General features: G+C 49.9%; 1 protein-coding gene across 1 annotated transcript; it reads left to right on the top strand.

The window, feature by feature from the left end:
• Positions 1-322: 322 nt before the first annotated feature.
• Positions 323-27,691, top strand: LOC104338521 (uncharacterized). Its single transcript, XM_075435256.1, has 16 exons — positions 323-715; positions 1,364-1,403; positions 4,384-4,468; positions 5,737-5,843; positions 6,905-6,963; positions 8,017-8,127; positions 10,725-10,855; positions 11,629-11,753; positions 13,663-13,768; positions 15,166-15,364; positions 17,280-17,306; positions 19,265-19,322; positions 20,033-20,088; positions 21,443-21,641; positions 23,634-23,792; positions 26,194-27,691. The coding sequence occupies exons 1-16, from the start codon at positions 622-624 to the stop codon at positions 26,324-26,326; spliced, it is 1,689 nt and encodes a 562-aa protein (XP_075291371.1). The 5' UTR covers positions 323-621; the 3' UTR covers positions 26,327-27,691.

Raw genomic sequence — 27,691 nt, 5'->3', positions numbered from 1 at the left:
CCGTTGCCCCTTGAAGCGGTCGCTAACCCAAGCCTGTGAGGGCCGAGCCCTGCGGAGCACCCAGAGCTGTGTACGGCGCGGAGGTGGGAGACCCCCGGTGGATCCCGGCGCGGCTCACCTGCCGCCGGGGGAGGGGAGGCCCGAACCGGAGCGGCAGACACAGCCCCGCGGCTCCCGGGCTGTGCCCGCCGCGGCCCCGCCCGCGCAGCGCAGCATTCCCGCCCTTCCCGCCGCGCTCGGCGCATGCGCCCCCGCGCCCCCGCGCATGCGCGCCGCCGGCCCGTCCTGCGCCGCGGCGGTGGCCCGGGGCCCGGTGCGCGGCGCCTTTTGTGGCGGCGGCGCTGAGGGGCCCGGCGGCGGCCCCGCTCCCGCGCCCGGGGGGCCTCGCCCTCCTCCGCGCCTCCCTCTGCCCCCTCCCCGCCCGCAGGAGCCAAGGAGCGAGCGATGGCGCCGCGCTAGCCAGGCGTCCTCGGCGCGGCCCGACCGCCGCGGATGCGCGCCTCGCCTCAGGCCCCGGCGGGAGCCTAGCGGGGCCCCGGCGGCAGCCGCCTCTTCTCCTCCTCCTCCTCCGCCGCCGCCTCCTCCGCCTGCTGCTCCCCTCAGCCCCGCGGCGCGGCAGCCATGGCCACTGAGCTGGAGCCGCCGGCGGCCGGCGCCGTGCCGGGCGCGGCTCCGCTGGAGGCGGAGGAGGACGAGGAGCACTGGCTCTACGGGGGTAGGTACCGCCGCCCCGGCCCCGCCTCACGGCCGGCCCCGGCGCGGAGCCGGGCAGCGGGCCCTGGGCGGGAGGGACCGGCAGCGCCCGGAGCCGCCTTCCCGCTGGGGCCGGGGCTCGGCTGCGGCGGGCGCGGGGTGGCGGGGGCCCGCTCCGGGCAGCGGCGGGGTTCGCCTGGCAGCCCCCGGTGCCGACCGGAGCGATGCTGCCAGCCCCGGGGACGGGCGGGTGCGGGGAAGGAGCGCGGGACTTTGTTTAAAACAGACACCTCTGTCCTGCCCGTAGACCTTCCAACCGAATGCCTTTATGTTCCTCCTTCCTTGGCGTGTCGGAAGTCCCCATGGAGACCTTCCCAGCTGCCTTGGGTTCCCCGTGTGGGCTTGGCCCGTCTCCCGCTCTGGGGCTTGGGACGTGCGTTTGGAGTTCTGCTCGGTGCCCGTGCTGCGAGGCCTCGCTTCTGCCCGCTTCTGTGTTGATTTGGTTTGGTTTTTATTTCAGTGGTTCCATTTGTAGTTGAACTTTGTTGAAAAGAGAACATTTGGGTTATAACACCTCGGCACTACTCTGTATTTTTGTAGCTGTGATGCATTTTTTGCTTAAACTTAGCTTTTTCTTCCTTGAATGATTTTTCTGTTACTGTATTTGCAGATGACACCACTGGTAAGCAAGAAGATGGACCAATTTCTGGGTGAGTCCGGAGACTGTTTGTTCGTTATAACAACACACGCCGCAAAGACCAAGCTGCGTCCAGCACAGCTTCGCGACTGTGTTCGACCCGTGCCGTGGCCAGAACCAGCAGCCTGCCCGGCTCCCGTCCCCGGGGTCCTGCCCGGCCGCCGCAGCATCTGTGGGTTGGGAAGGCCAACTGGATCAGTCGACTGATTTCACTTAAAACTAACTTCTAGCCCTTTTTTCCCACTCCCCGGTTAGTTTTAAATCGGATCTGTTTTCCAGTTTAATTCCCTGGGGAAAATGGTACCTTGAGGACTGGCCGTTGTGCCGGCCTGGCTTTGGTAAAACTGTGGCCTGGAAAAGCTAAAAACCTTGAGCCTGGGTCGAAATCTTGACGTGGTCAAATCAGCACATTATAGGAGATCTGTGAAGGACGTGGCTTGGGTAGGGCGTTCAGATAAAAGCGTTGGGGACAACTCAGTGATCAGTTTTGTTTTCTGTGTATGGAAAGTGTTGTCTGTCCTTTGTCACAGCTCCTACGGATTTGTAGCCGTGTGTTTTGCAGAGTTCTCTCTTGGCAGAAATAATATCTGTTTGCCATTTTTAAATGCAACACAGTTTTTGGAAGGCCTGATCTCCACTGGACTTCCGTGCACTCAGCGCCTTCAGAAGTTCAGTTTAATATTTATTGTCTTTTAAGGTCGTTGTGAATTCAGTATCTGGAATTTGAGGTTGTTACGGATACTGTCTTACTGCTGTAGTAAGTGTCCTCTGCTTAGGGAACATGGAAACTTGTTCAAAACCAAGTTTTTGGCAGTCTTGGTGAATTGTTCCCTAAAAACATCCCATGAGCTTTGTGAGAAGGAGGAACTTTAGGCAGAGATTTGCTGCTAACTTGTGTAAATCCATTGTTCCTTGTCACTTTCCTCTGAATGTAATTTTACTTTACAAACAGGATTAAAAATCTGAATTTCCAGCAGCTGTCTGAAATAACCACAAGATGCGTGAAGGAGAAGTGTTAGTGGTCACACTAGCGCTCCTCTTTTTTTTTCATTTTTCCTTTTTTTCCCTTCTCCCCCCCCCCCCCCCCCCCATTTTTTTGTTGCACAATGAGAATCTTCCTAAATGAAGAGCTGTGGGGTGTTTTAAGAAAAATGGCTCTTTGTTTGCTGTGTTGTCGATGGCTGCAGCTCCAGGGGTACGTGGCTGGCTTGTCCGGGGTGTTTGTCTCTACCCGTGAAGCAGCAGTCGGTGCAGTGCGGGATGCAGTGTCCGTTACCGCTCCGTAGCCTAAGGGATGCGTTAAATACCAGCAGTCCGAGCAGGGTGCCGTTACCCCAGCGAGGCACAGGGTTATGTTGGCATTTTGGGGAAGCTGAAGAGCTGCACTGTGTTTTTGGGTGCCGATGGTGGCTGTGGACCTGTCAGGTGGTTCATTCCCGGGAAGCAGACAGGTTAGGGAATGACTGTTGCTTAGCTAATGTTTATTTGAACTCCCGATTCATAAATTTTAATGCACACCCACAGATACTTCATGTGACTTGAAGCTGAAGGTAATACTTGTCACTCTTCCTGCATTCAGTCGTCTTGGATTCTTAAGCACATTCTGGGGTTGAGGTCAATGTTACGAGCTGCTTGGTTTGGCAAACAAAAGGCGAAAGGTTCTGGAGGCACCTGTGAGATTTTCTCCAGTGGTATACCTCTTGTGGTCCCTGTGGACTAGCCTGTGCCTGCAGCTTTGAAATACTTCTAGGGGCTGAGTTTCCCTGAGACGTTTCGGGTACTTTTTATAACTTAAAGTGTCTTCAGCTGTCACCACAGGAACTTGGCGAAAATGGGACCTGTGCTTCCTTGGCTAACTGCTGAACCTTCATCCCTTCTTTCTGATCTTGGCTTGATTGTTGAATTTCTTTGTCTATGGGGCTTTTCTAACGTGGGAGCTTCAGCAAAGGCTCAACTTGTTTGTTTGTGGTTTTTTTATGCTCAAATATCTGCTTTCTGAGTTGTGTTAGTGTGATCTTTTGGCTTACTTGTTTGGTGTCTCCTTTCCCGCCCTCCGAAATGGCTTTAATCTGACCAGTGTTTGGATTCTGTTAGGTGTTAGGTTTGTTTCTTTTTGAAGATAATCTTGTGTATGTTGATTGTTCGACATGGGGTTTTAAATTAATAGCAGCGTCTCCACAAAGCACTGGTGGAGCATGGGGTGTCCTGGGCCTGGGCTATTTGAATTTTCTCTTTTGAAAAGCCAGAATTATTTTGAAGTTCTGCTAGGTTTTGCCTATGACATTAGAGAAACGCAATCTCTCTTTGTATTTGAGTTTTGTAACACTTAGCGTACTCTTTTCTAGCGTGTGTACACCAGTGTGACTTCCTTGCTTGGCTAGTGCAATAAGCAGCGTTAAAGTTTGTATAAACTCTTCAACTGGAGGTAAATCAGAGCCTGACTGTTCTTGCATTAGGACTAATTCGTGATGAATGAGAAGATTAGGTGGAGAATTACCTGTCGTCTTTGAATTTTAACTACTCATTAACATAAGCTATTTGTAGAAACAATAAAATCGCATTTTCCTTCATTTCTACGGGACAGATGCCCGTGCTGCTTACTAAACAGATGTATAATTATTAGCATCCTGAAGGACCCGGTGAAGTTTTGCTTATTACGATTTTACTCCTATCAGTTGCGATTGTGCTGAGCGAAAGCTGAAAGCTGTTGCAGCTGCCACACGTGTTAGCTGTGGAGTGGTGCTCGGCTGGGCAGCCGTGCTGCCTGGCAGGCGCTCGTTGGAAGCGCTAAACTGATTCTTTCCAACAAAAGCAAAGCCAAGCAAGGATGATTGATTTTTTGTCGTATAGTTGAGCTAACTGCCAGCAGAATAAACACACTACCTGAATAAAGCCATTGTATGAAAGTCACCTGGACGAGTGCTTTAGAAATGTTTACGGGTGAACCTCTAGACTGGGCTTGTCCATTTTCTTCTGTCTGTCACCTTTACCAGACATGCAGAATCCTCTCATCCTTTGCAAGATGCTCCTCAGGAGAACCGGCCGGTCAGCAACGAAGACCGAGAGATGTCGCAGCATGTACGTGTTCCACTGCAAATGGTAGACGCAGTTATTTTTGTGCTTCTCAGTACTCGTGAATCATAGAATCATAGAAAGTTTTGGGTCGGAAGGGACCCCTAAGGTCATCTAGTCCAACCCCCCCGCAGCGAGCAGGGACACCACTAACTAGATCAGGTTGCTTCTCTCCTCAGCCTGCCTGGTGCAGTGGGTGGTGAACCCCGATCCACGTAGTCTTGTACCCACCAAGGAGGCAGTCGAGGGCCTCTGATGCTGCAGTCTGACAGGAAAAGCAAAATGTGCTGTTACCTCCAGCTCAGTATTTGGTGTGACTTCTCAGGCGTCATTAAAATGTGGGAAACACTGGGATAGAAAGCCCAAAGTGCTTAGAATCAGCTTTGACTCAGGCTCAGGCCTCGTAGAATGCAGTCTAGTGGCTTGGTGCTGAAGGAGCAGGAGGAGGCTTGCTTCTCCACCCCCTCTCCCTCCAGTTTTGTCAACGGATTGATTTTCTGCCACTGTGGTACGTCAAGAGGGCTCACGCAGAGTTCTGTCAAACCTGTGTGCAGTGGAAAAGAAGGGAGGGTTAGGAACACCACCTTCATACCCTTTTGTAGCGGTGAGCTGTTAACTCAGCTCGTGCATCTTGCAGAACTGCACTGCTGGATGCCTGGAAGGCTTCCTTTGCAGTGGTGCTGCACCGGAGTCAAATCGGCAGCGGTAAAGTTAAGTGACTTTTGGGGACTGATTGGGCTAAATGAGCCAAGCTGACCTCCTCAGCAGCTTCTCTCACTGCAGCTTTTGCGGTAGGAATATTTGCTCCAAGGTTGTTAGGTGAAGCCTGGTGATTATATTTTGGTGATTTTTATTTGTGATTGTATACTTTCACCGGGGACCTGTGAAGGGGATGTGTCAGAAAAGCCCTAGCTCTTTGAAAATAGTAAAGGAGAGGAACTGTGAGACATGATGGAATTCTTAGAACCGAGCTAAACCTTCCCTACCTGCAGATGTCTCATCCTGATTCTCACGTAGGGTCACTTCTTCAAAGGCCACAGCAGCCCGCCTCTATGTGGGCACCTGCCCGTTGACGTAGAAAGCTGGTTACTCCCATGGCTTTCGCCTCCAGAGACAGCTTTTATAGCCGTGGAGTGCAGTAGAAAGTGACGTCCTTATGTCAGAGTCGTTGTCTCTAATAGTCCTTCATCATACAAGCTTTGTAAGGTTTGGCTTTACTGTCCCAGGCAGTTTATTAGTGTTAATGATCTCCTGTGTGCTTTTATTGTTGCTAGGCCCTGCCAAGTGGTGAAGATGATGAAGATGACAGCGATAGCGACAGCGATGATGATGACGTGAAAGTTACTATTGGCAACATAAAAACGGGAGCGCCGTCGTACATGTATGTATTGCTGATTGCGGTGTCGGTTTCTGATCTGAGGTGGCCCTAGCGCTTTGATTGGGATTGAAAGTGGGGATGAGAGCTGGTCCGTCTTCTGGGAGACGCGGAAGTAATGGCTACAACGCCGGAATGGGGTTAGAAGCTGGTGGGCAGCCCTGTCCTGCAATTGCTTGTTCGAGAATCCATCTGTAAAATAGGGATGGTAATTCATGGGTCTGCTGTTGGAGAATTAGCCAAATAATTGCTGTGCTTCGGGTGGGAAGTTACATTTAACTCATCATCTGTGAAAACTTCAAGAACCAAAATTTGTGTTGATAAGAATTTGCATAAAGCTGCAAGTTTACTAATTTTCAGCTGTCTGATTTGTCATAATTCAGAAATGGTGAGGCTGGATTTGCAAGCCAGGAAATTATGTCACTGACTTAAAATTCTACCTAATTTGCATTGAATAAAAATTATAAGACAGCATTTTTGCTTGCTGCTAGCAGCCTTCCTCTGAAGGAAGTGACTTACTTGTGCTTTGCAGCGTATTCCAATTTTTCCGCTCTGTGGATGATTTCCTTCTCTCGTTGTGGAGGTGGTTTCAGGCTGATGGATTACTCTGAATAGCAATGCTCCACCCGTTAGCAGCTCACTGGATTTTGCAGACATCCTTTTCGAAACCTGCTGCTTCTGCCTTTCTCTCCTCGTTCTGTGATCTGGGTGCGGCTGTGATTTCCGTGGTGTTCAGTTCCGTTTGAATGCCAGGTCCCTTCCTGGGCAGAATGGGAACTGCCACCTTTTGAAATGACCTTGCCCTTCACGTTCAAGCCAGTCCTCTCGTGTTCTGCTGTTGGTCAGTAAGTACGTTTGCTGCGTTTCTGTAGGGTTGGAGAAACCCGTGGCAAACAAATCTCACTTTTAAGGTGTTGAGACCTCATAATAAATATCGTAGAGGCATGAATAACCCCGAGTGAGCTAAGCACCTTCTGAAGGATGTCAGGGCTTGAATATATTTTGCATGAAAATCTTCAACCAAGTAATTTGTTCAAATACCAACGTAGCGATTCTCTTCCATATAGGGGAACTCCTATGAATCTAAACTTAAAAACGGGTAGAGGCTATGGAGCATCTGCTTCAGGTATTGCTGTTCTTTTTATCCTTCACCTTTTGCAATATTTCACTCATCTGGCACTGACAGCTGGAGCAGCTGCAAATCTTGGTCTCTGTTTGGAAGGATATAAAATTAGTGCATCTTATTTAAACTAGGAGTAGCAAGTGCAGTTCCTGAAGATAAGCGCCGCTAGGACAGTCTGAGGGTCCAGGGAGCGATGGAATGATTTAATTACCCGTCGCTGAGCAAACCGATCATAATTCTCTTTAAACTAGGAAAAAAAAATACATTTATGGTTACTTTTGTAGTAAGAAACCCAGAATATATCTAAACTATGTTGTTGCACTGGGGCCAAACATTCTAAATTGCCTGGAGGAGAACTTGAACTCTGTGGTGAGTGTACTGAGCTACTTGCAGTGTAAGATACTCAAAGAAACAAACTCTGGCTGTGAGTGCATGTTTCTGCAGGTTAAATTCTCCCCACCGTTCAGTTGAGTTTATATTGGGACTTGGATTCTGTCCTTCCTCATACGTGAGACTGTCTTTCATGGGTTTCGTATACTTCCTTCCGTTAATTTCTTTATGCAAATGGCTTATCTTCTGATTGAGAAAATCAGAATAAATTCCCCTGGAAGATTCTGTACCCAACGGATTTTTTGCTGACTCCAGTTAGTATACGGTCTGCTTAAGACTGATTCTGAAAAAGTCTCTTGTTGCAAGAAAATGTGTGTATCTTGGGAGGGAAAAACAAGTATTTTTGCCTGGGGAGAAAAAGAATTTTTTCTCATTTGGGATAAATTTCATGCATGCTCTAAGAATTTACTCTGTTTGTCTGTAGTACCTGTCTGGGTTGAATTTGCTTCTCTACTGTTCAACTGCAAGCGCTGCATAGCCGGGCTGTTTGTTCATAGCGCAAATGAAGTAATTTTTTAATAAAAGTTGCTTGTGGTTACCTACGTGCTGTAAAGCCAGCAGTGAATTCACAGCAGCGCTTTATTTTTGACTGGAGTAATTTGCTCAGCAAATTAGTGGATTAAAGGCATTGCATTAAAAGTAGTAACGGTTTCTCTCTCTCCAAAGCCAAGCTGCAGCCCAAAGGTATTGACTTAGATGCTGCAGGGAATATAAATGGATTGCCTGTTATAGAAGTGGATTTAGATTCATTTGAAGACAAACCGTGGAGGAAACCAGGTGGGGCCTCACAGTTTCTTGTGGTAAATATTTTCTGCAGTTTTAATTGTCTCTTTTTAATTTCACGTGTGATTTCTGCCCATTTATTGCTGCCAGGAAACAGGGAAGGCGGAACAATGCATAACGCTCAGCCTGTGCTGCCTGTCTAGGCAATCAGTGACATTTACTGATTGATAAAGCCACCCTTCTGCCTAAAATTGGGTTGTATTTACCCTATTAATTTAACTTCCCTAAAGGGAACAACTTTTTTGTGTTCTATTTTATTAACACCCTAGTTCCAGACAATATTGCGCTGAGATCCTTACGATAATGTTTGCTGGCCTTGAAGTCAGTGGAGTGGGATGAAGGCTTGGCTGCTGATGATGCGTGGTCTCCTCTTCGTGCGCCTCACCATGGCCAAGTGCAGAGTCGTCCCCACGCACCCTGCCCATCTGGGTCATGTCCACCCTTCTGCAGGGAGGTGCCCCTTGCGGAGGGCAGCGGTGGTGGGAGTTGCCACATGAGCGCATGTCATGATAGCAAAGGCGTCTTCTGTGTTGAATTCTCCTGCTGCAAACAATTGAATAAAAGGACAGAAACCACTGTCTACTCTGACAAGGAAAGCTTGGATTTTCCCTTTGGAAAAGCTGCATTGCCTCATTCTTTGCTAGATTCTGCCTCTAGGTGCATAACTGGGAGGGAGCAGGCCCCTAGTTAATTCTTCTGGGCAATATTGTCTAGACCATGTCCACACGAATAGTGCTTTGCACAGCAGGTTTTAACATGTATACGGTCTCTCTTGTGTTCCTGATCAGTATTAGGGAGATTTCTACTCAGAAGCCACTCTTGCGTGACAGCTGTAGGATGCTACAAATAAACTTCATCTGAAGTTGAAGTTTTCATCTGAATTTGATACAAAAGTGAATGAAGGAACCAAAGAGATCCACAGTTTTGCTGTGCTACTCTCCTAAAACGTGCTGTGATGAAATGTTAACGGAAGCAAAAGGTCCACTTGCCTCTGCTCAGAAATAATTCTTCTCCCCCCCAGCCCCTGTACTTTGTTTATCTTTCGGACGTACTGCTGTGCTAAGTCAGTAGTGCTTTTGTGAGGTTGTCCGTGGTGTGGTTTGGGTGTCTCTTGCCCCCCTGAGATGAAGGGCATCGGAGTACGTGACAGTGCTAACGACTGCATCAGTGTGTCGTGGTACCAAGCCAGCACTAAAGCACTCTACGATGAACACTAGCTAGTACAGACAGAACAAAACACGGCCGTTCTTCAGCAGGGGATTCCCCATCGATGGTGAAGCGAGGAAGAGGGGGCTAGGAAGAAAACAAGTTAGAAGGAAAGCAATGAAGTGCAGAGGCAGAGCATGGAAATCGTGGTCATGCTGACACCCCTGGACCAAAATGAAGCCGGCTGGCCTTAAAGCAGTGTTGCAGTACGAATAGAGGGAAGATGGCTGCAGAGGCCTGGCCTGTAACTTTATTTTAGATCGCAAGTAGCTTGTTACTCAACAGCCTGTCGGGTTTGTATCCTTTGCAGTTAATTGTTCAGCAAGTTGGTATCTCTTTAAGTGAGGGAGAGGAGGAAGAAATACGGTGTGGAGGAACTGATACAGGGCTGAAATATAGGCTGATAAAATAGATATGTGAGTGTCATGTTGCTGAGTCTGTGTTGGAGATGTTTGGGTGGAACAACAGGAAGAGCAGCCTGCCTAGAAGATAAACTTCAACCTCGCTGTGTAGATCCAAGCTCAGCATGGCCAGAGTGTTTTGCTTCACCCTCATCTAGCAACTCCTTGTTTTAGAACTGGCCTGTCTCACCGTTGCGAGGGGGATGTTTGAGGGACACCTCAGCAGAGCCGGGAGACGCGTTGTAACGCTTCCTGCTGTGAGGTGTGCCTTACGGAGTTGATTGCAGCTACTTTTGTGCCTCTGCATCTACGTTTTCTTGGCAAGCAGCTTGTGGCCACCTCTCTTACTCAGAAGTGCTCATGCCAAGTTGGCACATGCCACAGAAAACTGTCAAAGCAAGATAACGATCTTGGAAGGCTATAGTTAGGATCGCAACTGAACTGTAATTACTTGTGTAGTCTGAGATGTATCAGTAAAACACTTCCACGTTAGCCCTGTTTCACGATGTGAGCGAGTCCCAGGATCTCTTCTCGAAACAGCAAAGGTGGTCATGGTCAGGAGCGGAACATGTTTGCGTAGCTCTGCCAGGAAAAAGGTTCTGTGGCACCATCTCGTTTTTGTGGTGGTAGCTGGAACGGTCATTCCTGTGCTCTCCCCAGCGCTCAGCTCGTTTGGACAATTGCAAGAAACCAGCCTGAAAAAATCCAGTTGGTGAGTAAGTGGTTGCAGGCATCTCTTAACAGCCTGCAGACGTGCCGTATTCGGTGGGCCAGGTGGTCCCACTGCTGGTCAGGCTGCCGTCCCCCTCCCGCCAGCGATGCAGCCGTCTCCGCCCTGGCACGCAGCAGCTTTCTGGCAGAACGAAACAGAGAGTAAGCTGTGCTCTCTAGATATTTCTTAACTCTTCATTTAAGCCGTTAAAGGACGATTTGAGAACAGAAATCTGCAGGAATCCCTGTGCTAACCTCTGCTCCCTTTGTCAGGTGCTGATCTTTCTGATTACTTTAATTACGGATTCAACGAAGAAACGTGGAAAGCTTATTGTGAAAAGCAGCGACGGCTTCAGCTTGGACTGGATCCTGCTCCTCCTATCAGCACTGAAAATAAGATCACGGTAGGTGAGGTTACTCCTGCATAGGGCTACAATAGAACTGGGACTTGTTTTTGTAATTGCAGAGATGAGAGTATAAGAACAGAAGTTACCTTAACACCTAACTGTTCTTTGTTCCTTTCAGTCATGAGAAACACAAAAACTTAACCTTTAAAGATTAAATCTCTCGGCTAAAAATGTTTTCTCTATGGAACGAACAGTTCCAGCTGCCTGGCAGGTTTGAACCACTACAGTAGCAAAACTGGAGTGAATTCCCATTGACTTTGAGGCTCTCTGGCTAGAGGGGGGCTTGGCTGGAAGATCCTGTGGGGGTGCGGGGGGTAGAGAGGGGAGCTGAGCGTCCGTGGCTGTTGCGCTTGTTGCTGATGAGTGTTGCGGTTGTGTGGCTGCCTTTCGTGTTTGGAGACTGCTTTGGCCATCAGCCTTTGCAGAAGTCCCTCGGGTGGCCAGCGGCTGTTAATGAGAACTTCAGCCAAAGAGTCAATACCCAAGTGTTACTGTTTCCCATTGTGGCTTAAGGACTACGTGAAAAATGATGTGAGATTGTTAAACTTTTGGACTAACAACAGGGGACAGTGGACAGCAGGCTGAGGGTGGAAGAGCCAGCTAGTTTACAGAAATGTCTGCTGCCTTGACTGAAGAACAGGTTGCTTGTTTGCCAGAGCCCCGTGGTTGTTCCTCCAGGGAGCCCTTTTCCTTTGCTGAGGGTTAGTTAATCTCTGCTGCTACGTTTAGTTGAAAGTGAGGGCGTTAAACCTGTGTGTTGTCTTCTATAGGTTCAGCAAGGAAGAACAGGAAATGCTGAAAAAGAAGTGGAAAACAACATCATCAAAACAGAATTCAAAACAGACTTCCTGGCTCTGGTGGGAGGACGCATGAAGGCTGGGCCTCCTCCAAATAGGTAAGGGATGATGCCGGCATGAAGCCTGGGGGCACTGCGTCCCTCACAGGGGTGGCTGGGATCCACCTGGGCTGTATCTAAATCTCCTGCAGCTTGAAACAGAGAAGCTTTTAAACTCTGCAGGAAGCTGCTGTGGTCACTCGCTAACGGTCGCCTTCAGCAGTGCTCTCCTGGGGGTCGTGCAGCCCCGACCTACCCGTTTGCCTCTCCTTGGTGGTATCCTCATGTAGTGCTGCCCAGGGGGGGAAACCTGCGTCCCAGCGGAAGGGACACGTCTCTGGGAGTAGAAACAAACAGGCATGTACCTTTGAGGGCTTCCATTGCTGGCTGCTTGTGCTTGCTTGGCTTATTCTTACTCCCACGATGTTAATCTTTGCCTTCTTCAGTGGAAGTGGATTACGTGTTTGGCAGCTGCTAAGAGAAGCTCTTGGTTTCTGAACCAGGATGCGATGCTGCTTGCTGCCTGCTGATTAGTTCTTCTCTCCAATGAGAGAGAGGATCCACAAGGCTGGACAAAGCAAAACAATTAAGGAGTCGTTTTGATTGGCAGCTTCTGCTGGGAAAACCACTTTGACCTTAGGAGATTGATGGTTGCTTTATCAAAAGCTTCAGAAAAGCAAAGCTTTGTGAAACCAGAAGAGCCAGAGCTTTGGAATCTGGGTGTTTCTTTATTCACGTTTCACCTTTGGCACGCCTGTCCTGCCGAAGTCCGTCTTGCATTCCAACTTTCCACTTTGAGGAGAGAGCTGACCATGCTTCGGGTATAAGCTTTAAAGCTCTCCCTGGTCTGTTGGCGTTTGAGCGCTGTGCTGGGGTTTCTGTGCCCTGTCCTGGCGCCATCGGATCAGCCAGCTTTGTTTCCAGCTGTTACGTGCATCTTGGGACAGTTTTGAAAATTTACACCGCTGCAAAATCAGCTGGTGCTGTGGTAACGATACAGTGGGTTTGCCCATTTTAACTTGCGGTCTGGTTTTGAAAGGACTGACACTCGAGGTTCTGTTCCTGCAGCAGAAAGAGTATCTTCATACACCGCAGCAGCGTCAAAACCATGGGCTTAGCCACGAGTTGTTTGTTGTTTTGAATTATTTTTTTCTTAAACAAAGTGGGCACATTTCAGTGAGGGAACTTGATCTTGCCAACTAGCCCGCGTTTTTATATCCACTTTGTGTAAATTTCCTACTGAGATAGAAAATTCTGCAGTCTAACTTGGAAAAGTGCTGACGTTTTTCCGTCCTAACTGCAGGAAAACGTATCTGAGGCTGTACTTACATAAATCAACTGTTGTATGAATACAGGGTGAGGGATTCTTAAACTTCAGTTGCGGGTGCTTCTCTCTCTCACAAACCTTGACTTGTGATGACCTTACAACGAGCTCCTATAAAAATGTTCTTCCCCTAAGAATGACCTGGGGATGGAGACAGAAGAACATGGAAGATTGTAGGTTCTGGGACTGATCTCCACTGGTGCATAGACAGCAGTGTTTCTTGGCTAGCTGAATATATTTCCCTTCAAGGATCTGGCCTTGATTTCATTGAAAGCAGTGGCAAAAACTTTCATAGAAACAGAGTAGATGCCAGGGAAGTGGGCTAGAAAGTGTCTGAGAATCTGATTTGTGAATAACTTCAGTGATATTGGCAACACTTGGAAGACTGGACAGAAAGTAGGAGAAATCTGGGCTGATAACATTGAAGGCTTCTTCTGGTGAATATTCTCCACTTTCTCTGAGCCTGATCTGGGAACGATTATTTGGATGTGGAGAGTGAGTACAGGATTTCAGCTCTGAACCTGAATGCTGCCTCTAGAGACTTTTCCCTGGTGAAAAAGAACGTACGAGGGAAGTCTGTCTAATGGTGGGGAAAACCGCTCCTCATGTCTGTGAGCCTAACGAGATCCGTCTGCTTTGTACCAGGAAGCTGGGTGGGACAATTGATGTCATCGGTGGCCAGGCAGGCACAATTAGGAGAGTCGAAGGAAGACGTCGGGATAAGCATGCCTCTGAGGAAAACCCAATTCAGGTAAATGTTTTGCGCCGTCTCGACAAATTGCCGGTTTTATTGCACCTCCGGTGAACGCAGAGCTGATGCCGGTGCATTCCTGACCTCCCATGTCACTGTGTCTGTCTGCAGAGCAGCAGGCAATAGAGCAGCCCTGTCAAGGCGTGTGCGTCGTTCCCTGCTGCAGGTTGAGTTCGCTTCTGCGTTAAAAGCTTTACCTTGCTAGGAGCTAGGGACTGTCCCTTAAAGATGAGCCTTCCCATCTGAATGATCGGCCCAAGTTCCTTTTCTCATCAGCTCCCCCAAAGTATTCCTCGGGGCACGTAGCTGGGAGGCTCTTAGGTCGAGTTGGAATCTCCAGTTCTGCAGTGGAGGACTTTCACTTGGGGCTTGCGTTGCTTTTTGCTTTGAAGTAACATTTAGTCTAGGCATCGCTAGATGCAGCCCACGCTTCAGACTTCGGGCAGGCCTGTGTTGCTGGGTCTTGTCCTTTGTAAGAAATAGAAGTTGGGGGTTAAAACTGGACTCGGTTCTGATCTTGCGTGTCCAGCGTATGACCATAATGTTCTGGTGGGAAGGGGCTATGGGTAAGGTTTGAGGACCATGTGCTGAAAACTCTTCTCTTAACCACCGTCCTCCTACCACCCACTCCGAACTCACCCAAAAAACCCCAAAGGTGGAACCTTTCCCCTGTGTAGACACCAGTTCCTGAGTTTGTTTTCACACGTGGTTTTATGCTCTGTTTATTCTTGTTAGTGGTCAGTTTTCCAAATTTTGCCAACAATGGCCCAAAAAAAGAGTTGTCCGAGAGAAAGAGTTTGCTGGGAAATGGCTGCTGTTCCGCCCGCTTACGAGCATGGGTACCTGTATTTCCAGGTCGTTCTGGTATCTCCGCATGCCGAGCGTTCCTTCAGCAGCAGTGGGTATGTGATCTGCTTTTGTCAGGCAGACGTGAGCCTGGACTTCCTTTGACCTATGTGGGTGCAATCTAGAGCAGAATTTGGCCTTCTGCTGCCCTCAGGAAAGACAAATTGGGTTTGAAATTAAAAAAAAAAAGAGGAAGCACTACTGTGTCACCCCCAAATATGGCAGCTTTGAGTCTGAATTCTGCGTCGGTGGTAGTTCCCGTGAGCAAAATGTGTTCGTAACACTGAAATGTCAGCTGTCTTGCACAGTTGTCTGTACAGCTGCGATCTAGTCTCGCTGCTGCTCTGCCTAAGAGAAGCTGTTGGTTGCTTTGAGCAACCTTCCTGTTCTCCCCAAAAGACTACCCCCTGGGTATAGCATAGCCTGCTCTGTCCAGGTGCCACCACGCTGCCTGTTTTGGTGACACGCTGCCTTTCTGCTGACACAGCGAGGTCCTAGCCGCAGGAGCAAAGAGATTGAAATGCTCTCTTCTTGTTCCTCTGCCTTCTAAGGTCCTTGGAGACCACGGAAGTAAGCCACAGCCCCCCCAGCAGCCCCAGCAGCCATCACAGCCCCAACAGCCACCTCAGCAACAGCCGTTTGCACCACCAGCAGGCCCACCGCCTCCCCCGCTCGCTGGGCCACCTCCACCACACTTCCTCCACCCTCCTCCACCAGTTACTTCTGTTCCACCTCCCCTGCATCCTCCAGGTAGGTGGTCACATGGTGATACATGGCAGTCCGAGGCTGCGAGTTAGGATGTCCAAGGCTTGGAAGAAGGTTGACTCGTTAACTGCGGTGGGACAGTCGAGCAGTCAGGTAACAGGTCCTGAGACCTGGCCAGTCTTTGTTCAGTGTCTCCATCAGCCTGTGTGACGTTTGCCCGAATGCTTCAGAAATGGCAGCTGTTCCTTGGAGAAAACTCGAGGCTTTGTCTCCATGAGAGAGCCTTTGGGTGCTGCCGATCCATTTGCTTTATTGAGCCAAAGAAATGAGTTCCTGTTTTTATCTGTGGACCAGAGGACGCAGAGTTGCTATCCTGTGTCAGATCAGCAGGCTGTCTAGTTCAGGAGCCTGTCTGGCTCTGAATCCAAATGTTTTGAGGGTGATGCTGGAATTGGCAGGTCTGCGACAGCAACTCTAACAAACAGTTTTCCTCCCAATCCAGGTCAGTTCTTGGTTGGTTTATGCCTTGAAATACCAAGATTTGTGTCATTCTCTGCGCGTTTCATTGTACCAGCTGCCAGTGCAGGATGATTCTTACTGCTCCTAGAAGAGTCTAGCGTCCAGTGCAGACATTAGAGCAGTGCTTCATTTTAAAGACAAAATATAAATGATATAAATGAGGCCTTTACTGTGGGTTTCTGGCCCGTTGGGTGGGGTCAGTCCTCAGCATTGGCAAGTTTGTGTGCTCTTATCGATAACCAGCTGGGTTTGTGTGGTGCTGGGAGCACCTGCGACTCAAGAAGATGCTGTCGAGATGAGTCCTGCATCTGCAGGAGTGCCCTTTTCCTCTGCAGTTACAGACCGAGCCCTGAAACCGACTGAGATAGCAGGGGCAGCATTTCCAATTTTTTTTACTTTGTTGTCTTGAGCACCGTGTTGAGGAACAGTTTGACTGTCTCCTGGGCACGTCATAACTCAGTTTCCACAACGTTTCTTAAAGCATCTGCAACAAGGAGGCCAGGAGTACTCTTTCTGGGGACAAGGCAAAACAGGGCAATACTGGTGGAGAGAACAAAGAGCTCTGCAACTGAAAAGGGCACATGTGCGTACTTCTGCAGCGTTTTCCGGGGGCCATGGGGTCGGTTTTCTGCGTACCCTTTGCAGTGCCAGCTTACAGACGTGCTGGCCGTGGCCTAAGACACATTCTGCTGCCTTCACGCCCTGCTGAGTCTGCACGTCTCCAGACCCAGCCTGAGTCAGGTCTGTGCCTGGTGCTTGTGGCTTCAGTAGAGCATCAAGGCGGAAGCGAAGGCCGCGCTCGGGTTTTCCCTGGTCCTGCTGAGAAGTCACCAGGAGCACATCACACAGTAACTCCTGCATTTTTGCACTGGCTCCACATGCAGGAGATACTGAATAAAAAATACAGTCAAGGCTTTTAACCTGAGGAGGATTATTACTGGCTGGTGGACCATGGTAGCTTTTCCTACTGGCTTTCATTAGAACGATTGGCAAAATCAAGATAAATTGTTCACTCATTGTTTTGGTTGTTGACCACGGTGTCTGACTTCACTATGCAGTCATGACTGACTTTTTTAAAACAAAGTTTAACAAAAACCAACCAAGAACAAACAAGCAAAAGGATGCGCTGGCATCTGCAGCAGGTTCCCCTCTCCAGCTCCTTCAGTTGTTCTAAGGCCAAATCAATTGTTTGTGTGTTGACACCTGGAAAAAGGAGTTCTCCAGCAACATTTAAAATTATAATGTAAAGGTAAAGAGATGCTCATTTAGGAAAATGATGTAGTCTGTAGGCTAGTTACTGCCTTGGGTTTTTTTTTCTGCTGCTCTGTTTGCTCAGCTGTGTGAAATTTAGTCAAAAGTGTGCTTTTAGGTTTAGCTTGAGGTACAGAGATGACATGCTTTCCCTGCTGTCCTCACTTGCTTTGCTTCTTTATTTCCATAGGTCTGCCACCACCCGGTCCTATTCCAGGTAGGTGTTCGCTGCTCTCAGTAACGGCAGTGATTCTGAGCGCACAGATGGCCTTGGCCGAGCACTGGGATTAAGTAACACGAGACAGGACAACACCAAGACCCGTTTTAGAGCACGGTGAATTTAAGGCTCATAAACTCCAAAGCAGCGCTGAACTCCAGCTGCTTATCTTACATTCTGGACCTAGATAACAACCTGTAGGGCTTCTGTCTTCTTTGTCTCTGACGAGCAATCTGGAAAGTGAAACGGAGAACTTCAGATGGCAAAAGCCACTGAGTTAAATCTGAAGTGGTTTAGTTCTGCTCAGGGCATTTGCACAGCAAAAGTCTGAGTGACAAATGGGTGCTATGTGTAGGAGTTCGGGGTGTGAGACTGAGCAGAACAAATGCCATTGCCATCAGAAGCCTTTGCTGCCTGGTGTGCGGCAGGGATGGGGAATACTAATAGAGATGTAACAACCAATCTTGTGCCTAAGTGAAGAACCCCACTAATTCAGAGCTACTATAAAACTGAGCTTCCTCTAGCTTTATAATTTTTTTTTATTCTACTGGAAATCTTTGCCTAGTCCAGGGAAAACAAATGCAGCTGTTTGTGTCGCAGAGTGTTTGGAGCGATAGTTCTGAGCGGATGCTGTACATCTGAAAATCCAAGGCTGGCGGTGACCGCGGCCGTGCAGTCGGGCCACTGCCTCTGCGTTGTACTGCGTGCTTGAGTCGGGTACTTGGGAAAGGCCTGCACCCAGAGCACCTTGGACTTCGTGTGCTTGTCCTCACTACGTCTCAGACGTGTTGGACTGGAGTTGCAGCTTTTGGGTTCAGGCTCTGCCCTGGGCTTCCCACATGGAAATGTGGAAAACCCACACCAGCTGGGCTGTCCCTCAAACTGAGAAAATTGCCGCTTTTGGTAAAATGCGGCTTTTCATGCTCCTCTCAATGTACAGTAACATTGCAGAGCTGGTTTTCATTGTTGTACTAGGAGGAACCTGCTCATAGCAAGCTGGGATTTAGGACGACTGTATCGTAGTGAAACTGAATGCAAACTGGTCTTGACTGTAGACACTGCAGTGCCCAGTTGCTAGGCAAGCGCATTTAGATTTCAGTTGTTTGTGAGGAGCGAGGTGGACAAAATGACCAGGCTGTTGCAAAGAACTTAGGTAACTGGGTTGGAAAGGGAGATGAGGGAGATTGTCTGCTAATGATGGTGGTGACGATGATCCACCACCATTAGCGTTAGGTGCTTGTAACAGTCATACTTGGGAGGACTTGCGCTTGGTGAGCAAGTGTGATTGAAATGCTCAAGGTATGGCATTTTATTGGAAGGTCTTAGAAAAAGGAGGCGGGGGGGGGAAAGCATCGAAGAGTGAGACGTGTCCCGCAGCACGTTTGCAGCGTAGAGCTCCACTAGCTGAGCTGGAGACGTCAGGTGCTACCTCTTCTTGCAGGGAGATGCTTCTAGGGCAGGGTTCTCCCACCCCGCTTTAGGTGTTCACTGTAAGAGGTGAGGAGTTGTCCCACGGTTTCACTGGCTGTGCCAACTCAGTCTCCATTGACTTCCAAAGGAACCTGGAGCTGCTGGCTTCACTCCGAGTGTCTGCAGAATGTCTTTGCTGCAGTTGCAGCGTGTCTGCAACCCAAGAACCAGGCTTTTCCGTCTTCCACAGGACTGTAAGGGTTAATGTTTGCTTCTTAATGAATCTTATGTTTAAGATGAATAAGCCAAAACAGACAGTAGTTCTTCCTTTCTTTTTCTTTCCATACCCCTATAGAACTAACATAGCTGTTGGGTTTTAATTTTTGGTAGGAGATAGAACTCTGAAGGAAAATGATTCCATTACAAACAGGGCCTTGTTTAGAGTAAAAAAGATGCTTTAACTGCTTTTAACTGCAAACAGCAACGAAGTGTTGTTCCCTCATGGCAAGCGGTGAGATCTTTGTGATGACTTGCGCTTCTGTGTCTAGGGTTGTTCCCGCCGCCTCTGGCACCACCACCAGCGCTCCTCATTCCCACCTTGGACGGGTAAGACCACAGCTGGGCTGAGCCGTTGGTACCACTCCTCCGTGGTGGGGAAGGGAGGAGGACAGTCCTAAAATCAGCACTGGCAGCTCTCAGTCTGGTTGTGGGTTGGGGTGGGGGGCGAGAGCAGAGTCCATAGGGAGTCCTCTGTGCATTTACCTTGATTTATTGTGTTCACGACACAGGAGGGAGTCAATAAAATCTAGGCCTGTGCTTAGGTCTAGTGCAGAGTAGTTGATAGCGTGTTATGGTACTGCAGATGTTTTGTGTAGAGATTCTGCAGGTACTTTGTAAGCACGGGTGACTTCCCAGGAAGCCTGCCCGATTTACAGAAGGAGGGGTAAAGCAGGGCAAGCAGTTGAGTTGCAGCAGCTTCAGAAGCTGTGGCGAAGCAGCTGCACCATGTGCATTTATAGAATCCTAGAATGGTTTGGGTTGGAAGGGACCTTAAAGATCGTCTGGTTCCAGCCCCCCTGCCATGAGCAGGGACATCTCCCACCAGCCCAGGTTGCTCAGAGCTCCATCCAGCCTGGCCTTGGACACTGCCAGGGAGGGGTGGCCCAGCCGGCGAAGAAGATTCACTGAAACCCTGGGTTTCCGGTCAGGATGGTCCACAGGGCTTCAGAGACAGTTGGGTGAGCGTGCAGCGCAGACATACCTGCAAGGGCTCGCTGCTCTGCCAGTAACGTGGGTCCTTTTCTCTCTCTCCAAAGCCAGCCAGCCAGCTACAATAACAGGCAGCCTCCTCCGTTCGGCTACAACTCTGCAGGTGAGCACTGAGGGTAACGAACAGTCGAACTGCTTACACCTCTGGTAGCTCAGGCTTTTCTGAAGCTGATGACATCGTGCCTGCTTTAACTTTGGGGTCTTGCTTGTGCCCCAGGCCGTCCCCATCACCAGACGCACATGCTGAGTCTGAGTGCGCCCTGGAGCCTCCTGAAAGCTGAATGGCTTGCAGCAGTGGCGAACACTTTGTCGCTGAGCGCTAAGCCTCATATCCCTGATTTCAGTGCAGATACCCAGCAACAGAGGAGCTTCCCGTGTGCTTCAGCAGTACATTCTTGTGCTTGTTTGCACACTGGCTTGCGCACACTCGCCCACACTCTTGTCCTTTTGCCCTACTGTGGGGGACAAGCACAGCCATCAGCTTCGCTTCTCCTCCCTGAGCTTCTGAACGCCCTCTGCCCCAACTATCATCGTCCCTGTCTACAGGCGCTGCAGGCATCGGTCTCCTTTTGCTCCGTCGTGGAAGAGGCAGTGCCAGAACTGCAGCAGATTTCCTTCCCTGTTGCAGCCGGGGCGGCAGTGCCCGTGTTCTCACCGATTTCCTTAGTGACCAACGCTTGGAGCGGCACCTCCTCGCTGCGCTGAGCAGACGGGATCGCGGCACGCCGTGCCGTCTCCTCTGCGGGAGGTGGCTGCAGGAGTGGGCACGTGAGGCCTTCCTGCTAAGCAGGAGCCTCGGGAGCTGCCGCGTGTGCAGCTTTTCAGCAGTCGGCACTGCTGGACAATGAGACCTCGCAGGGCCAGCTGAGCAGGCCCCAGCAGGGCAACGTCTGGAGGGGGAAGTGCTGGTGGCTCTGGGCTCGTCAGGTGATATCCTTCGTTAACCTGGCCCTCCCAGTCGCCGCCGTAGGCGAGGAGGTACCTGGTGAGAAGTGAGACCTTGTAGGGCTGGCCGGGAGCCCAGGGTTAGCTAAACTCAGCTGGCTCGGCCGCAGGAGAGAGGAGCCTCGGCATCGCAGGCACCTCTGCCACCGAAGCCAGGATGTCCGGGAGGGGTGGAGACCTGACAGCATGCCCTGTATAGCAGGACCTGTAGAGAGCAAGAGCTGGGGGAGTGCGTAGCCGTTGTGGAAATGTGCCGTGTAGGGGGCTGGGGAGATTTTTCAGCAATGTCTGTAAATTTCTGGTCTTATTTGCATCTTCCTCGGGGAAAAGGTGTTCACGTGTTTATAGCAAAATGCTGAAAGTAAACAGGGAGAGCGAGGACAGGAGGGAGCTGGGCCGTCGTCGTCTCCTTGGATCCAGCTGCATGTCCAGAGGGTGTCTTTGGAGAGGGAGGGACAGAGAGGATGCTGCTCACGCTGCAGATGAACAAGGATTCTGCTCTCTCGCTGCAGATTCAGGTTTCATTAGCTACCCACCCATCTCCACGTCCCACACGCCCTGGGTGACGACGGTGGACAAAGGCACAAGCAGTTCCAGCAGCAGCCATTGGGAGTACTCGGGCTCAAGGCGCGAAAGGGAGCGGGAGCGCGAGCGGGAACGGGAGAGGGAGCGAGACCGAGACCGCACTCCAACCACTAGTGAATACAACAAGTGAGTACTCCAACACTGGTGAATACCACAAGCGAGTGCTGGTTTTGGCAGCTTCTGCTCACAGCTACCCCGTGGGGAGCTCTGGCATTGCCCTGGAGCGCAAGGTCTTTGGTCAGGGGATGGGATTCTAGATTACACCGTTTGAATTTGCTGATGTGTCTGGGGAAGAGGCCTTTTGGATCAGTAAGCAGAGGACAAGCTAGGAGCCGATGTCACTGGCTGATGCCCTGTGTCTGTTTTTTCGTTTAAATCCAGCAGAACCAGTTACACTTGCTCTCCCACCTGTACCTTGAGGCCAGTAAAGGAAATGGCCCCTCAGTTTGCTAGGTATTTCACAGCTCAGTGTGAAACATTGGCCATAGAAGCTGCTGCTTCTTGTCTTCTGAATGCAACTGTCAGATCAAAGGAAAAACCACCCGTGCTTTGCTGAGCTCTCCTGTAGAGGCTTCCAGGGCAGGGAGTCACCAGGAGTCAGCCGTGAAGTGGAAACCCTTCAGCGGGCGTTCCTGCGAGACAGCCACCTTGGTGGGAACAGATGTGATCTCGGGGAACAGCAATGCTGGGAGCACTGGGAAAGGAGGCTTTTGGCCTCCCAGTGTTGATCTAGAGAGCTGCAGTGAAGGCCAAGCTGCAAAGGCTTTTCCTAAACCCATCACTTTTTTTGTTCTGTCACAGGCAGCGTCAGTGTTTTGTAGGCTTTAGGCTCAGAAATACCAGTAGTCACTCAAAACACGATCAGAATGCACATTCCTGGCAGAGGGGTGCTGCCTGCCGGGGAACTTCCCGGCCCAGAGGCTGAGCAAACAGGGCAACGTTTTCCTGACCTTTTGGGTTTTTCCTCTCCCCGCCTTTTTTTCTTCCCTTACAAGCTTGTGGGTGGAAGGGGGAGGAACAGAGCAGAAGACAAACTTGCTGCAGTTTGAAGAGCTCGGACTCCCACGTGTCCTGAGCAGCTTCGTGCTGCGGCCAGGTCCTGTGATCGGCACTCCTGAGCGCATTGTTAGCATTTCTGAGCGCTTTCAAGCACGCTGACCTCTGAGATTGCCCTGGCCAAAGCAGGGCACGTAGCCACGCTCAGTGGAGTCCTTCAGAGCACTCGCAGATGGTTGATATTGGACATTTATTTGCCTGCCTTGTTTCCATGGGTCTTAGACCGATGTTTCAGACTTCCTTTCTCTCAGAGTCTGAGTATTGTTTCCCACAGTGGGAATTGTTAAACATTTAGATTTTGGTTTTCCGAAGTTGACTAGGGCCTGTGAGATGTAGAGAGAAGGGGAGCGTGGGATTTATCTAAATTTGGGGTACATCATGGCTGCTCCTGTATGTGGGCTGAATGAGGAGCCTCGAGCAGAGCGTTAGGTTTAGGCAGAAGCACCATGTCAGCTGTATTCACAGTTTGAGCTTTTGAACTCATGGGGAAGAAAGCAGTCACTTGGTCTAATGTGCACAGAACTATTACAGGTTGCCAGGGAGAACAGTGTTGCGAGGTAACATCCAGCAGCAGGGGAGGCAGAGTGATAAGAGGAGCGTGTTTCTGTTGTTTCTGAACAAGGTAGCTGGGTGTCGTGGACATATTCCAGAAGGATTGTGAGGGCAAAAGCCCTGAGATGTGGCCACATGCCTGCTGCTGAGGTACTCCCTTGGCAAATCCAGAGAATAAATTTTGTAAACCCTTTTCCTTGAGCGGCCAGGAGAAAGCCACGATATCCTACTGTTGGAGCTTATGGGCTGTGTAAGAGGCAAGTAGAGAAAGTTATTTCGGTGTGGTTAGAAACTGGGAGTGGGTTGCAGCCCTGGGTCCCCTAAGCAGCAGCAGCTTATTGTTACGGGTTTTTTCAGGAGCATCGCGCATACCTCAGCCTGTTGGTAGAGGAAGAGGTGGCAGGTTTTGTTGGTGAGAATGGGGCTCTGCAGTCCTGTAAACACGGCTCCTGTCTCTCAGGTCCACGAGTGGTCTGTTCCTCTGCCTCACTTCTCCTTTCTCTTCTTCAGTGATGATGAACGATACCGCTACTACAGCCGAGAGCGCAGCTATGACTTCGAGCGCGACTACCGCCGGAGCCGAGACCGCAGCAGGGAGCGAGAGGATCGTCACCGAGAGCGCAGGCACCGAGACAAAGAGGAGAGCAGCAAGCATAAGTCTTCGAGACGGTACGAGCTGTCTGGGGCTGAGCTGGGCTGGCGATGGGAATGCACCTTAGCTGCAGACAAGAAGCTTGGTGCTCTCACAGTGAACTGTCGCCCTGGGTTGTACTGGCTTCTTGTGACCTGCTGATGTCCTGAGACGTGATGCCCAGGCAGAGGAAGCGCTCTCGGGCACGTACCTGGGCAGGAGGCGGAATTCGTAATAGGGAGCAGAGTCCTTGGTGTTCGTAAGTTCTCAGGAAGGCAGCTGGCAGGATGTCGAATCGCTGCCGACAGAACTGCAGCACTGACAAAGTAGGGGTTAACCTGTGCTAAACACCACATCAGCACGGCCTGACTCCCACTGTTGAGAAAGTACACACAAAGTAAAATGCAAAACTGGAACAGAAGCGTCAGGTTTTGGTATTGGGTGTTCTTGCACAGAAGAGGCGAGCTTTCTTCAGCCCGTAGTCTGAATTTTCCTCTTGGAGCAGGAGGTTGAGCACCGGGTGATCAGAGCTCCGTGCCCAGTGCTTCTGGTAGGGAGACTGATGATGCTCTGGACAGAGGTGAAGCGCTTCTGGAGCAGAGCAGGATGTCCTTAAATCCCAGCTTTTCTGGAGAAAATGTATTTGCAACAGATATCTTCCTGTGAGAGCATTCTTCTAGCAAAGCAGCAGGTCTGGTCTCTGGTCTGAGGCAAGGCTCCGTTGCTGTGTCAGTTTACATCCTGGCAATGACGTGAGCAGACTTGCTCTCTCTTTTTGGTGCTTCAGCTTCCTTCCTTTAGATGAAATTCACGTCAGCTCTGTAGATAATTACTCTTACTTTGAAATTAGTATCAAAGAATCTCCTACATAGTGACTGGAGGCGAAAGGCTGTTTTGTCCTTAAGGAGGTGAGTTAAGTTTTCAAGGACTGATTGCTGAAGGGTTGGAAACAAAGTGATGTGAGGAAAGGCCAGGACCATAATCAGAATCGAATACGAAACAGATGGAAGCTGAGCTGATACTGGACTAACAAGCCGATAGCTTTAAGGGTTATTTCTTGGCTTCCTCTACTCGGAGTTGAAATCTAGCGTTTGACACCTGGCTGCACGAACAGGCTGGAATTCACCAAAGCAGTGTCAGAATCTGCTCGAGAGCTGCGTTTGCAGGGCTGGGCTGCTGCATGAGGCGCCTGTTCCTCTGCTCCTTAAACCACGCGCCGGTGCTCTGTCTTGCTCGGAGTGGTGGGATGGGAAGTGTTTGTTACCTAAAGCAAACAGAGGAAGACTTTTTGTCGAAGGCCACTTGAGTGCATATCGGAGTCCCTGCTTGAGGCACTTTGAGGTTTGAGCCTGCTGAAGGCCTTTGGAGGAAGATGAAAGGGTTTCGCTGTAGTTTCCAGTTTACTTCAAATTGACCAGTCTGAAGGAAATCACTGACGCTGGTTTAAGTATTAAAGGACAGTCACATTGTTCAAGCACAAACCACTGCCACATTGCTGTCTGCAGGGTGGCTCAAGGGGTGCTGAGGAGAAGCAGCAGCCTTTTCTTTTTCTTCTTTTTTTCCCCCCTTTAATGACTATTAGACAAGTCAGAAAATTATTTGAAGCCAGGAGCTTTTCAGCCAGGGCTTCAGTGGTTCAGCCAGTTACAGAAAATCTCCTCCCAGGAGGGGCCAAGAACCAGAGCGGGCAAAACCAGAGCTCCCACCTTCCCTGCCGGGAGTCAGAGGGTGGTCTCAGAGTGCGCGGGTTGCGTCCGGCACGCTGCGGGTACGCGGAGCAGCCGGCTGCGGTCGGCTATCCGCCTGCGTCCGGGAACCAGGCTGGGTGAGGAGATAGAGGACTTGTACAGCACAAAGCTAGCGAAGTGCCAGGTCGTTTAGGTGTAAGCAGAAGTAGGAGCAGGCTCTGCCTCCCATTAGGAAACCCACGGTTCTCTAGTTACGCTGATCCCTGTCTTGCCCCTAGTCCAGGGTTTTCCCCAAGATGTTCAGAACAGTGGCAGTTTCAAGCACCTCTCTGATTTAGGACTCTTCCTTCTCTTGGCAGCCTCAGTGCTTCACATTGAAGCTTGAGATGTGCCAGAGCTCCCTTAGGAGTGGGAAGGACAGAGAGATGTTGCATCCTGACAGCGGTCCATCCAGCGTGCTGCGTGCCGAGGCCGTGTGCTGACGCAGCAGCTGGTGTAAAGCAGCCACCTCCAGCGGCTTCTGCAACCTGCGCTTGGTTCAGCCCCATGTGATGGCCAATGGTCCCGAACGAACATGGGGAAGCCTTGCCATGGCACCGTGATGCCCTCAGCGCTTCTCATCGGTCTCCTGTTTATTCTAGACCAAAGCGCTCCATCCCCGCGCGTGCCATGGAGTCGGTGTGTGTGGGTCTCTCCTGCGCTGATGCAGGCTCTGATGTAACTTTCTTCTCCCCTTTCTTCCCCGCCACAGCAAGCAGCACGAGAGCGAGGAGGGGGAGAGTCACCGGCGTCACAAGCACAAAAAGAACAAGCGCAGCAAAGAAGAGAAGGAGGCCAGTGAGGATGGTGCCCAGGAGGGAGAGGAGCAGGACGCCAAGGAGTAACCCCGGCCCACCGTCAGCCCTCAGGAGGAACTTGCTCCTCATGAACCAGCGTGGCATTGGTGATGTTTTGCTTCGGGGGGGTTGATTATTTTTGGGTTTTTTTTCCCAAGGGAAGAGAGGCTGACTCTGGGTGAGCAGTGAAGCATGTGGCAGTGGTTTGGGAGCTGAGGCTGCACATGCAGTTAAACTTCTTTTTTTTTTTTGATACAAGACGAAATACGGCAGTACTAGTATACAAAGCACTGAGCTACTCATAAACATCCCTAGGGAGAACTTCGTTGTATCAGATCCTATGGTTTCTGATGGAAGATGGCTTCAGCTGAAACTAACACATTTAGGTAATAGTTTTTGTTTATTTTTTTTGTCATCATCATCATTCCATTTTGAAAAATAGGACAGTAAGTGCGACTTGAAATTTATTGTCCAAAGAAAAGTGTGATTTAGATCCCGAGAGCCAGCTTAGAGTCTGGCGTCTAGTAGTGAAAAGTCTCATTCCCAAATAAATTTCTTTGTAGCTACAAAAATATCTTCTGATTTCTCTGTGGCCAGCCGGGCAGCATGTGAGGAGGAACTGCTTTTACAGGTGGGTCACAAGATCCTGCTTTGGCCTGACAGCTTTGAGAACCTGTCGTGTGTGTTTAACCAGGGTGGGCAAAGACTTCAAACCTAGAGGGTTTGTTTTTTTTAATATCCATTGCAAAAATAGTTCTATCATATATTATACCTGCAAGTGGGAAAGCAACGGAAGACCCATAGTAAGAGCACGAGTTTCTCTTTAATTAGTTTTAACTACTTCCGCCCCCCCCCAAGAGTTGAGCTGAATAATCTAGCACAGTACAGAACGTGAAGTCCCATCGAGCAGTTTGCCCTCACGGGGCTCCCTTATTGCTGTTCGGTTGTCACCAACACTCCTGCGCAACGCATTCCTTCGCCCTAGACTTCCACATAAATTCAGTCAAATTCCAGGGTTGGTTTGGACTTGGTTTTGGTTGGGGAGAGTGGCAACAGAGATGTTTCTGGGTGGGAAGAAGGGGGGAAATAATTTTGAGGGTTTTTGGTATTTCTAGTACTTAGGATACTGCACTTCTGTTTGTGTGAGTCCACAAGTGTCTCTTTTTTAAGCATCTTCCACTACTTTGACTTGTTATTTAAAACTGTCTTAAATCTTTGCGCTAAAATAATATGATTCTGAAATTGTTACATTTTTTTTTTGTATTGTAATCTTGCAAGTCTGAGTGTCACATGAAGCTTACAGCCTCAGAGACGTGAGCCCGTGTAGCACTGTGGTAACAGTTACATGCTCTGACAGGGCATTGGAGGAGTCATTAACTGCAAAACCTGTGCGGAGAAGAAAAAAGAGTGGCA

Source organism: Opisthocomus hoazin, chromosome 14 (genome assembly GCF_030867145.1).
Source record: "Opisthocomus hoazin isolate bOpiHoa1 chromosome 14, bOpiHoa1.hap1, whole genome shotgun sequence".
NCBI lineage: Eukaryota > Metazoa > Chordata > Aves > Opisthocomiformes > Opisthocomidae > Opisthocomus > Opisthocomus hoazin.
This window is presented reverse-complemented; position numbering and strand designations above follow the sequence as displayed.

Bases quoted from the DNA above. Each gene is read 5' to 3' on its own strand.
- LOC104338521 (XM_075435256.1), top strand. From the start codon at position 622: ATGGCCACTGAGCTGGAGCCGCCGGCGGCCGGCGCCGTGCCGGGCGCG. The intron at 11,754-13,662 runs GTAAGGGATGAT...GCTTTGTACCAG, and splicing joins GCTGGGCCTCCTCCAAATAG to GAAGCTGGGTGGGACAATTG. The intron at 21,642-23,633 runs GTGAGTACTCCA...TCTCTTCTTCAG, and splicing joins ACCACTAGTGAATACAACAA to TGATGATGAACGATACCGCT.